The sequence below is a fragment of the Limanda limanda genome, chromosome 12, assembly GCF_963576545.1.
Source record: "Limanda limanda chromosome 12, fLimLim1.1, whole genome shotgun sequence".
Taxonomy (NCBI): Eukaryota; Metazoa; Chordata; class Actinopteri; order Pleuronectiformes; family Pleuronectidae; genus Limanda; species Limanda limanda.
Window position 1 is genome coordinate 11,205,120 of NC_083647.1, and position 13,574 is coordinate 11,218,693.

The 13,574-nt window shown below is 44.3% G+C and overlaps 1 protein-coding gene across 1 annotated transcript; it reads right to left on the bottom strand.

Moving 5' to 3' along the window:
- LOC133015927 (serine/threonine-protein kinase PAK 4) lies at positions 1–6,803 on the bottom strand. Its single transcript, XM_061083216.1, has 8 exons — positions 6,600–6,803; positions 4,143–4,793; positions 3,080–3,613; positions 2,581–2,714; positions 1,472–1,598; positions 1,205–1,330; positions 948–1,082; positions 1–168 (listed from the first exon to the last, which is right to left on the bottom strand). The coding sequence occupies exons 1-8, from the start codon at positions 6,801–6,803 to the stop codon at positions 1–3; spliced, it is 2,079 nt and encodes a 692-aa protein (XP_060939199.1).
- Positions 6,804–13,574: the final 6,771 nt, after the last annotated feature.

Sequence of the window (13,574 nt, forward strand, 5' to 3'; positions counted from 1 at the left end):
TCAGCAGCGGGACATGCGCTTGCGGTACTGCTCCACCAGTGGGACCAGGCACTGAGGTGAGCCGCACTGCAGCAGGAAAGGGTGCTCCAGCAGGTCAGTGGCGCTGGCCCGCTCAAGAGGGTCCCGAGTCAGCATGCGATCCAGGAAGTCTTTTAGAACTGGGAAGATCTGGACCAGAGAGCAATGGACATGTATATCTTTAAAATATGTAAACATCTTGGGTATTTTGCTTACTTGCAACTTTATTTCTCATAATGAATTATGCTTCAGGGATATGGGAATTTCGAGAATGAAAAATTGAGGTACATGCTGTGTTTGAGGCGTTCATTAGTTTTTCTTATTATCTACTTTTCTTTTTGTTTTCCCCTTTATATCTCTCCTCACAAGACCAGGTTTTTTCTAGAAAGTTTCCACTTTGTCTACAGGGCAAGCTGTCACTTGCTGTCAGGGCAAGCTGTCAATATGGGCTTCGCAATAAAAATTTGATTGATACATTTGATTGATCATACTGCCAGGAGGATAGGGGTTGGATTCCTGGATCAATAAGATAGAAATGTGAGTAGATAAGACTGTAAAATTAGAAAGTAGAAAGGAACTAGTGGAGTATATCACTCAACTCTCTATGGACTACGGAGCTTCAAGCTGTGTTTGAGGAAGCTGAATTACACTATACATGTATGTATATAAATAATTAATCATGCAGCTTGAACACAATTAGAAGAAGGTTACTTGCTAAATTTGAAGAAAAAGATAACCATTTAAAAAAACAAAATGACAAACATATATTCAAATCTAGCATCTCTGAATCTGCTGTTGCAACAAACTTATGAAGGAGTCGTCGCTTAGAACAGGATGTTTGTCGATTTAAAACCATCCTAATGTTTTTATAATAATCTATATTAATAGGAAATGTCAGTTCAATGCCAGTTTGTTGTGTGTTCTCATACCTGGCTGACATTTCGAACAGTAGGAGCAAGTTCATCCCTCAGCCTCTTCATAGCTGCTACAGGGGTTTCACTGAAGTACGGTGGCTCTCCATCCACCATCTCCACCACCATGATACCCATTGACCAGATATCCACCTGGTGCACCATCACACAGAGAAAACCATGAAACAGACTGTCAGTGCTGGCTGCGTTATGCTAAACATGACAGAGAACACAACACCACTGTTAATGGGAGTGTGGGATGTGCGCCTCCTCACCTCAGTGCCATATGGTGATTTGGAGATGACCTCTGGAGCCATCCAATACGGCGTCCCCACCAAAGACTTCCTCTTAGGGATGTCCTTACTGATCTGAGCACAGAAGCCAAAGTCTGAAAGCTTGACCTGTAATGGACGAGAAGAAGACTTTACTGTGAAGATAGTAAAAAAGAAAGAATTGATGAAGGAAGGAGGGAGTGAAAGAAGGGAGGAGGGAAGGTAGGGAAGGAAAGAAGCAAAGAGGGAGGGAGGGAAGGAATGTCTTACTCTTCCGTCTAACGTGAGCAGTATAGAGTCACTCTTGATGTCTCTGTGGATGACTCCCTGTGAATGGAGGTAGGCCAGAGCCTGAAGGACAGCTTCACACACTGTGGCAATCTGCTCCTCATTCAGCCTGCAGGGAAACACACACACACACACAGAAAAACAGATCTACATAAACATTTTACACTTTTTCCTCATTACGAGTTGAACCAAATTGGCGGCTCAGAAAGTAAAAATTCATGAATCACTGCACATTGAATGAGAGCGATAAAGAGGGCAAGGTTCAGAACAACAACAACTCCCACACAGCAGAGTGACTAACAAAAAAAGACATGTTCACACCTCGACAGTTTTAATGAGAGTCAGTGTAACATAAAGGTTCAAGAGCCATGAGACCAGAGGCCGCTTGCAAACAGCAAACAAGATCGGGCGTCCACTGAAAAACAAGGTAGCATGAGGTAATACAATTATGGGTTCTCCCACACTACGACTATTGTAATATATAGACACAAAAACTTCCTGCCTTGCTGCTGGCTCACAAACTGAGAGTAAAAGCAAAGGAACCGGGAAGTCTTCCTCCTGATTGTTCTGTCAATATACCGACAATCTTAATCCCTGATAAGGAGTGGCTGTGACAGCTGGCTCATTTTATGTGTCATCTGGCTGGAGGGGATTTTTTTCATCCCTCTGAGTCAAGTGATCTCACCCTGAGGTCGCCCTTTAGAGACGGAGCCAGCCATCTGTCAATAACATAAAAAGACAGTGATAGCTCCAAACAATCACACCCTGACGATTGTCCCACTGCTGCCCGATACTATTTCCCTGTTTGTGGTATGTTCTGCTGAATAATGTGAGAGAAGCTTCAAAACCTGCTTTCTATTCGTATTCTGTTGTTTTTCGATTACGTTTTCATAATTTCCTCCCCTGAGAAGAGCAGCGTCTGGAGTACAACAGAGGACTGAGTGATGTCTTTGTGCTGTAGGGATCATCCACACCACTCGATACCACACTACCCCCTTGTGGTGGTTTTAGTTATTAAAAGATGATATCATAACCAGTTGGAATGCACCAAACTCAGCTTCCCATGGGGGGATTCTGGGTGATGCTCGTACCTGGTTTCGGACACGATGTTGGTGAGTGCTCCACCCTGCAGGTACTCCATGATGACCCACAGCTCCTCCTCCACCAGGGCCGACTTAAACATCTCCACCACGTTCCTGTGCTGATAGTCCCTCATGATCACCACCTGCAGCACAAACCAGTCACGTTAAAACCGGTCACAAATAATATGTGTTTCGAATTGAATACCCCAACTATATGATTCAGATTAGCTATTCAAACGTTTGATCTCCAACCCCAAGATATGAAGACCCAGATGACTGCATCAGTCTCATTTTCTCAAACTTTGGAAAGCTCATTCCACCATGTGTAAAAAGGATTTGTTCTTTTTTATCCAGACACACATAAAAAGTATCCCTTTAACGTCAGAAGCTAAACACCAGGCCTGAGCTTTCAGATATATCTGTAATTGAGAATGCATCACATTGTATGTTTATTTTTTTCTTTGTGCTTGTTTTCTGGTGTCACGTTGTTCCTAGTAGGCTACCGTACCTCATTAAAGAGCAGTTCTCTTCTTTGCTGGCGCCGCAGGTCCATCATCTTCACCGCTACCTCCCTGCCACTGTGCTTCTCTGTGGCGATGCACACCACCCCCGTCGAGCCCTCGCCAATCTTTACAAAGTTCTCCAGGTAAGACCGCGGATCACCCTTGTCGACCACCATCTGCAGGGCAGCTTTGAACTGTTCGTGGGTCACCTTTGGCGGGTCCGGGGGAGGCCTGGGCGAAGGGTGCTGCGGAGGTCTAAAGGCAGGAGAGCAGGTGCCGGGGGGACTCGTAGCTAGGGAGCCTGTAGGGGAGGGTCGAGGCTGGGAGGGACTGTCCTGCCTGGGGTAAGGAGGGATGGGGCATCCGGAGAGTCTGAGGAAGGGGTCAGGCCCTCCGGGTCGCAGTCCCATGTTAGGAGAAAGGCCCAGGGTGTAGCTAGCCGAGGAGCGCACTGTTCGCTGAGGCCGGATGCCGCCCACCAGAGGACTGCTTGTGCCAGTGGGCAGGAAGCCGGAGTGGTACCTCACTGTCGACTCTGCCTGCACGATGAGAGGAAACAAGGTGAGGGACATTAAGAGCTGAGAGGATGTTGGCCACCTCCCTGCGGTTCAAGACCTGCTTTGAAACTGAAAATAAGTAAAGTCCTTCGCTCTCACTCTGCATCCACTCTTCCCCCACCTCACCTGATATGACCTGTGCGAAGATATGTGCACAAGCGTCCTGCTGATATCTTGCCAAACATCTCTCAAGTTTTATAGCCCCCACTGGCACATTAAACCCACATTTCATATTTCAACATCAGAATTAAATAAAATACTCAACCCCAGAGCTTTAATCACTGTTAATGTAAAGAAAGTCAATATGCTGCCTCTATAAAGTTTCCACAAGCTAAGCATGAAAATGATCCCTGATGGTTTCTTGTCAAAAAAACTTGTTTTTAATGTATTCCGTACTAATGGAAAAACAGGCCGAGTTCTAATTATGATTATTCGGAATGTGCATATATTGTATATTCTACAAGTGATGTATTATCAGTGCATTAAATTGCTGTTGTGATGTCAGGCCTACCTTCAGGTCGTAGGAGGAGAACGGCCTCCCGGGGCTGTTCTGTGGGTGCATGTACATCGGTAAATTGGGCCTCAGCTCCGTTGTGACAGTCCCTTGGTCCCCGTGGGGCTGCTGCACACTCATAGCAGGACTGTAGAAACAAGCTATAGGTCTCTGATTTGGTTGCATTCCCCTTGGCAGCTGGAAATCTCTTTTCCATATCACTCTCTCCTGAGGACTGCCCATCTCGGAGTTCATGTAGGCCTCGTAACTCGGCACCGGCATATTATGGGACTGAGCCGGATACAGGGGTCCCTCCATGGTGCTCACTTCGTAGGTAGATTTAGCCTTTGGCAAGATCCCATTGGGTTGCAGCGTGATGCTCTTCTTCATGCCTAGATAAGGGGTGTTGGACTCACTGTGAATGTTCCTGGCCCTTTCCCTCCACTGGTCCTGGTCCTCATCATCTTCGTTGTCCTGGGTCAGACCCTCATACTGGTAGGTTTCTCCCTCGTTCACCTCCCCCAGCCTCCCCAGAGACTGGGCCCTCTTCCGGGCCGAGGGGCTGCTCTTCCTCAGGGAGTTGGAGCTGGTCACAGACAGCCGGTTCATGTCGCTGATCATAGCTGCGATGTAGTCTCCATGACCAATCATGCTCCCACGCACAATGGTCTGAAAGAGGCAGAGGCGTTTTCTCTTTATCACACTGCGCATGCTATGATCACATTATAGAAATATTTGCGACTGACAGGGATAATGAGGCTGGAATAATCATTGCTCAGAAGGTTGGTAAATTTAGACTTGAGGATCTATAAAGGACATCTTTGTCATTCTTCAAAGAGAGACTTTAAATATTTTTGCCCCCGGCCTCAATTTTGACAATACACTGACAAATACAACAAGTTGTTTCAACACAGGCACAACAAAGACACAGGCTCTGCAGATGTTCTTCTGTTACAAACATCAGATATTAAAGATAAATGCTCATGTGACCTTGACGTGACGTGCATCATTAACAGGCAAGCAGAGGGTATAAACCTGATCAGAAAACCGTGAGATCTTTTGCCAGAGCAGTGTTAGTGTTGCGACTGTAAGAGAGAGTGCATGGTGCCTCATTAGTCAGTCTCAGGGTGGAGTCATGTTCAGTTCACAGCCAGTCAACAACTTCTCCTGTTTCCCTGGTTCGGTGCCATTACATCTGCACAGTGGGAAGAGGTCAGATGACATCTCACCTACTGTCGCACCTCTCAGAGAGGAGAGAACGACGGGTGATAATGGCCTTGGTGAGAAATCCTATTTTGGGAGATGATGTCATGACAGATTAATTGTAATAATTTGAAATTAATGGTTTTGAGTGTCATTTTTGCATGACAGGGGTCTCGTGAGTTCATGATGCTATTAAAACCATACATGTGATCTGGATGCTGACGTGATGCTTCTCATATTGCACAGCACTCATCACATCGTGGTGTTAATGAAATGTTGGTGCTCTCTCGTCTTTTTTTTCTTTCTGCAGGGTCATAAACAGCATTGGCACTATATGCTCTGTGAAGTGTGGAAATCCAGAGATTTGCAGGCTTTATCACTCACTGGCGTTTCCTTTGCTGTACCTGCATTTTTTTTATCCTTACTGCTTGACTTCTCAGGGAAGGCACAACGGACTGTTATTAATTGCCTGCATGAAGTAATAAATCTTGTGGCCCCTCTGAGTATTCAACGTTGTACAGTCAGTGTACACAGCAGGGTCATTACCCCAGCCCCATGATAGATAAGAAAATAGAGAAGATGGGGATGGGAGCCGGCCTTCCTCCCGCGCTGTCATCTGAGGATTATGGCTTTTTCTGAGAAGACAGCATCTCTCTGAGGCACTTGGGGATACTTCCTGCATCGATGCAACAAACAGTCTGTTTATGTATCATAAAAGCTTGTTTGAATTGCTTTTGGATGTCCACTCTTTGTGGGGGCCTGGTTGAATCGTGTGGAGGTCATTTCTCATCAGTTAAAGGGGACATATTATGCTCAAATCAAGGTTTATATTTTAGTTTGTATTGTTCATAGTGTCTATTTCTATAGCTCTGCTTTTCAGCCTGTAATTATACTACCTCTCTCCCACTACCATCAAAGTCCAGTTTGCTTTGATTGGCAAGCTGGCCCACTCTGTTGTGATTGGTCAGCTGCTTCCAACACGTGAGCTGCTTTACTTGGCTTTGCAGGGACGTGCCACACTAGACACTAGTTGTGCATTACACGAGGCATTGTCATATCACATGACATTGTGATTGTGATGTCACATGACATTATGATGCCCTGGAAGTTTCAGCCGCACGACTCATTAATTGTTTTAGGAGCTTTAGAAGCACTGTTTTCTCATGCACTAAAATCCAATAAGACACACTAGACTCTAGAGGACATAACAAGCTTCATACATTTCTTCTAAAGATAAGCTTACAGGATTAGTAAATGAAAGGTGTAGTGTACCTTCCTTGGCCTCAGCTCCACCTCTGTGATCCTGGAGGGGTCCACCATGGGTCTGGGCCTGCGCAGGTTCTCTATCAAGCTTTGCCATTGCGTTGGCAAGCCCACAAAGCATCCCCGCTTGGCGTCGAATGAGGTGTGGACACGGTGCTCGAAGTTCTTGGGCGCTGATATATCAGGCCTCTTCTTTTTCTTCTTGCGGAACATCCTTAGGTCCACGAGGACGTCAGCCTGCCCACTTCAAAATGTCCCTGCAGAGAAACACATTCAGCTTTTAATAAAACACCTCCAACGTCACATAAAGTATTTTTAACTGACTGTATCTTGAAATGTGAAGATAAGCGAAACCACTGTATTCAAATGAAACTCTGACAATAGATTATCTGCTTCCACGTGAGAGAAATTATTTAAATGTCAACATCCCGGGCATGGGATGTGTATGTCCCAGGCGACCTTGCTGGCTGTCTCGAGCGTGTGCCCCTGAGAACCGCTCCAAGGAAAGCGGATGGATTTGTAAGCACATGTGTAATGAAGGATATCTGGTCAATTAAGGCTTATTCATTCTCGGAGCCCTTTCACTGATGAGCACGCGGCTGGGTTGGCCAGCGCCCACAGGCTTTCAGTGCATTAGCAGGACAAATACAACACACGCATGCACACACACATACCCACACACTTATGTGTATGTATGTGCATACAAACACAAATACAACATTACAGGCTATCCTTCAAAAACCCCTCTGTAACCCCTCCACATCGTATCCTTATTAGTAGCTTGTGTGCCCTTGATTGCAGGGAGGAGAACCACTTAATCTTTGGATGGATGGTCATGTATTTGGCCAGCCACTAACTAGTATTTACTGCATGTTCAGTTTTTTTCCCATTCATGTGTAGGAAAATAATTAAACATGTAACATCTTATTTCCTCAACTGTACTGGGAGATAATCCCTCACATTTGAGTTGCATGTTTGGTATTAATACTGTTTTGTGTAGCTCAATGTGGGGACGTCCTTGCTATAGCAGAGCTGGAAGCGTGGCTCCAGGGATGGAAATGCCAATCTGTTGGTGGGTCTGTCGGTGGGTCCACCACTTTTCCTCAAGACTGAATTAGCTCCATAACTATTGGAAGCAAACATTTTGTACTGACATTCATGGTTCCCAGATGATAAATCCTGCTGATTTAGGCAATCCTGACTTTCCCTCCATAGCATCATAATGAGGTTCACTTTTGTGATTAAGTATGAAGCCTCATCTCTTGGCAGACTTTAGATGGATTGCAATGAAAAATTGCGATAGATTTCAAAGTTGCTAAAGGATACATTCACATGTCTCGGTTGAACTACTGTGTTTTCCCCAGCAGGCGACAATACTTTTGTTTGTGAGTGATACCAGCACATCTAATGACAATCTCATTGACTTAGACTTAGGTTTAGACCAAAGATAAAATATAATAATTTTCATACCCAAATAAACGGACTGTTGCTTTATTCAGATTTCAATGTCAACGCTGTAGGGGGGAATGTATACGACTTCTTCAGGATGCAATTGTCCTTCAGGTTCAAGGATGACTCCTTTTAATATTTCACCACTCAGTGTCAAACCATTAACCAGCAGGTGCACCAAGTGTTTACCCATAGTCCCTTTATCAGATATTAGCATGCTAAGCAAAGATTGTATATAAAGATGGAGGACATAATTTGTCTGCGCTCCAAAAGTGACGCAGAATCGTCTTGATAGCCATCTGGTGACTGGCTGCATTAAGTTAATAAAGCCGACCACCTCTGTGTCAGTGGATGGGCCATGAACTAGTTAACAGGAGTCCATGTCAAATAAATGTATTCTCAAAGAATAGATTTCAAAGATTTCTGTAATTTCTATTTTTATGACAACCTCTATTTGTTAAAGTGATCATTTGTTTGGTAAGTTTGTTGTTGATTAGTTGTCTACTGCAGTTTAATCCCCTGATTGCTACTGCACAGACCAGCTCCGAATGTGCAAGATGACAGTGTTCCTAGACTCTTTGTTCATTTCAGCATGTAGCACTTGACGGCCATGCTGTAGGTGGCCAATGCAGAGGTGCCCCTGAGCATGATCAGATAAGATCTCCCATCATGCACTGTGAAATGGTGGGAGTTGAGAAAATGAGTTTTGCAAGTGTCCTCAGCCCAGCAGGCGATCACGCTGACGGCCGTCTCCTGCCTCCACCTCTGCTCTCAGACCGTCACGGCTCAAATCTGCATCAGCAGCCCCTTTCATGAGGTGTATTGGTGACTAACCCATGCCGATCACCGGAGGGTAAAAGCAGGTCAGGCCGCTGGTCACGTCAGCTAAACCTGCCTTATTACAAATAGGCGGGGTTAGGCTGAGATAGAGAGAGAGAGAGAGAGAGAGAGAGAGAGGAATCGAGGGGATGGGGGTTGGATTACTGCTTGGAGAGATGTCACCCTCCAAGGATAATTCAGTCACAAGGCTAATATGCTAAGCGTTGCATAAGCGTATCACTCTGTGCTCTCCTTATATACATAACCTGGTGCTGTGCAGGACTTTAATTTTATCTGACAGGGACATTATGGCGTGAGGGCTCTCAGGAGGTGGGGGAGAGGGGAGCCAGGGCCAAGATTACAATCAGACATGGACGTGTTAGAGAGACAGGCACCTAGTTTACACAGAAATGCTTCTATACACCTATCGTGGCAGATTTTTTGCAGAACGAATGCCTGCAAAAACAAGTTGCAAACAGAAGTGATCTCTTGTATTTTTCCTTTGCTGTCTGCTAAGATAGCTCTTCGAAGTGCAGATGTTGGCATCGCCTGAACAAATATTTACACATAGTGCTCATGTATCCTTTTACAAGTAGATCAATCAATATTTACTCATGAGTGAAATGCAAACTGCTACAGTCCTCCACTGCCAACAGTAATGGGGTGATACCAGCACAGACAGGACGACAGCTTTGTGTGGTACTTTATCGAGCTTCGTCGGCCCAGAGCAGTGCAGAATAAAAACTTATTACAGTATTCATAATTCATCTTCGACCACTGTTCCCCTCTGAAGACTCTGGAAATACAAACTAACCACTGTGATATTACAACACATGCACCCGTATACTTTGTTGATTCAGGCCTGGGCAAAATTAATCGAGAAGTTGATGCAATTATTGATTTACCAGCTTTAATCACATGCAACTGGCCTCATATTGACCTCTCTGACTCTGGCAAGCTTATGACTGTCTTGATAACAATGTGCTATTGATCCCGAAGCTCACTGGATGATACATATGCGCGGAGCTGAACTTGCACAGTGAATCATTACACTTTCTGGTCACATCCCTCAAAACTGCAGGGACTTGACCCCATGCTTCAGAGGCTCGTCTTGAATCCATCAAAGTGCTGAGGCAAAAATCAGCCAGCTGTTGACAGGGATATGAAGAGCCAAAGAGGATGAGGTCACTCTGAAAAACACTGCTACACTGGGTATTTTCATCTCTGCAACTGTTTTGCGGGAGCAGAAACTCAAAATGCATGACCTGAAAAACCGAGCAAATCCTGTCACTGAGACAAAAAAGACAAAATCCCACACACGGAAAATCAGTAAAAAGCTGTTTGTAGCAAATCCGGTTGTGAGATGTGACTAACAGGCAAACTTTGATGATGAAAAAAAGATGCTGAAGCATGCAAATTGTGAAAAATATGAGAATAGATGTCTCTGCAGAGTGTTCAAACAAACCCATCCCTATTCCAAGCTAAAATGAAGATCCAATCACAGCCTTACCCCCCAACTGGAAGGAATGTCTTCACCTGGCAGAGCGGCCTGGCCTCTCATGCCGTGCAGAAATGCAACCAGGCGATCCATATGCTTCCCACAGACAACATGATAGACGAAGAGGGGACAAGCTCGCCTTCCTCTCACGCACAAATCACCCTGAGCAGGAGTTGTGGATGAGTGGGAGGGGATCGAGAGATAAGAGAGATATTGGATTTGTTCGACGCTAGCGCTCCAAGCCTTGTTGAGCGATTTTTTTTCCCTCCTCACTATTTGCTCCGATTTCTGCTTCTATCTTTTTCGGTGGCACGCATGTAGGAATGTAGTAAGTGTGCAGGTGACAGTGCGCTCAGGATTAGTGCGGTGTTCAGTCCCTCACTGATCTAATTTTAGGACCCGTCACTTCTCCCTCCTCTCCTCCTCCTGTGTGTTTATTTTGTACAGGATTCATGTCAAAAAAGTGAGGTGAGGGCGGGAGACGATGGAGATGAGGTAATCCTCTTTTTGTGCCTGTCAGAGTGTTTGTGTGTGTTTGTGTGTGAGTGTGTGTGTGTGAGTGTGTGTGTGTGTGTGTGTATAATCCAGCTATTCTGAATTACATGGGGCGACATCTATTTCATAGTGGCATAGTATCGAGGCCGTAACTGCTGCTTTTGGACTCTGTGGTGCAGTCTGCAGGGCTGGGAGATTGCTCAGCTTCATTATGATGACCGTTTTGCCCTTTGAGTATAATGAGACTGCCTTTCAAAGGGGGGGGGGGGGGATAGGTTGGTCATCTCTTCCACATGCATTGTAAAGAAACACACACGCACACACACACACCATCTGAAAGCGTGAAAGAGGTACATGAGCGCTGGATGTGACCGGACAGTGCAACAGCAGCAGTGTTTATGATTGGAGTCGATGGCTGCTTTCTCTCTGAAGTCACCTCTGCAGACACGGAGGGATTGTCAATAGGAGACGACAACTGATGTAATTAGCTGCATTCAATGACATGGAATAACACGCTGCTGCCATGCATATTTCATGTTAGCGGCCTGATACATCACGCACAACAAAGCACTTGGAATAGAATAGGAGGACTGGTGAAGAACGGCACACATCTACTACATCTGTAGTCACCCATGTTGTAAATGTGGATTTTCTTTTTAGCCATGCTAGCAGATGTGGCGGCTAATGTTGTAATAGCTCAACAACTATTGGATGGGGAGCAATGAAATTTGGTTCACACTCGTGCTCCCCTTAGGGTGAATAATAATAACTTTGGTAATCCCTTATCATTTTGAGCATTGCCTCCTCAGGACAAAATGTTACTTTGGTTGTGAACGAAATGCAAAAGTAAGGAGCTGCCCATCCAATCAGCTGTAGGCTATGTTGTGTTAGTTAGCATGACGTTAGCATGATACATTCCTCCAAATGTGCTAAAACATGCAGCTTTGGTTAATTCGAGACTCTAAACGAGAGTGTGAAGGTTTTGTCTGATTTAGTGTCTATGTGTCAGAAGTGTGAAGCCTGAGGAGGAGCCTTGATCTCGAGCTCTGAGTGGGCAGTTTCTCTTTTTCAAACGTTGTGTTGATCCAGCACCTATCATAAGATGCTTTTACTTGATTTACTTGTTATTCAAATTTTTTGCCTACATGTCAGCGATGCGGCCTCAAAGGATAAGAAGTATAGATGATGGTTGGACATATGAATGGATAGATAGATAGATAGATAGATAGATAGATAGATAGATAGATAGATAGATAGATAGATAGATAGATAGATAGATAGATAGATAGATAGATAGATAGATAGATAGATAGATAGATAGATAGATAGATAGATAGATAGATAGATAGATAGATAGATAGATAGATAGATAGATAGATAGATAGATAGATAGATAGATAGATAGATAGATAGATAGATAGATAGATAGATAGATAGATAGATAGATAGATAGATAGATAGATAGATAGATAGATAGATAGATAGATAGATAGATAGATAGATAGATAGATAGATAGATAGATAGATAGATAGATAGATTGATTTTCTTCATAATACCTGCATAGAATCAGGAGTGCTCTTGTGACACTTACTCCTTTCTGACATTGATCAGTCATTGTGAAATCAATTAGCTGAAAACATGGGATACAGTACCCACAAAGCAAAATGAGCTACTCTGAGCCACTAGCTAAGAGAAGAGTGGATTTGAAGATGCACTGTGCCAGTTCTTTTATGAAGTGGTTAAAGAACAGCTTCCTTAGTGCTCTGTATCTGTCTCATAGATAAAAGCTCCACACAGGGGTAAGGACAGAATGTAGAGCATACCCAAGGGCAAGTGAAGTGAGTGTAATGGACTAGTTTCACTTTAGATTTTAAAAACAGCCATGTACCAAAGGATGCCAAAGGAAGTTCAGAGCAGGGATGATAAAAAATAATTTATATGATGCAAATAATATTCAACAAAACAGCCAATTATGTTCACATTCTGCATTTCGGTTAGATAAACGGAACGTTGGGCAGGGATGACCCATATTCACACACAGAGTTCATTGAAAGTGACATATCTTGGGGTATTTCAAATGTCAAGTAACTCACAGCGATTCGTCATGTGTAGGCTTTCACTCTGGCTTCTGTATGAAGTACTTAAAGTCAGAAACGGTTGGAAGTCACGGAGCACTGAGAAAGCAAACAGTCAAAGAGCTTGTCTGTCATCTTCTTGTGAAAGGCCCGAGGATTAAAAGAACATTGCAACACGTGATGCCCGTGCTCGACAATGTGGCCTGTCAGTTTTTCAAGGGCGGGAGTACACATCAGTCCTGGGTTAATATTGACAGGAGGAAAGAAGAAATGGGAGGACACGATGGGAGGAGGAAGAGTGGGGGAGGAAATCAGAGTGTGGACGGAAAAAAAGAGAGGGAAGAAGGTAAGAGGACAGAGAGGAACAGAAAGTATTCAGGCCCCTGTTATTGTCATTATATTCTCATATAGTGTATAAAGATGGGAAAATGGCAATTTGAGCAATTGTGAATTAAATCTGCAACACACAGGGAAGTGTGCAAAAAGTAAATGGGTGTTTTTAAAGCTCTCATTAATGTTCCACGTGTCTTGTTGCCTCATTTAGTGGCCCTCTCTCCACTCTGAAGATGGAGCGTCTTTTTTCCATCATCTCGGGCAGCGGTGTCTGCAGTAAACACACCACGGTGAAGGGGAAATGAGGACAGGAC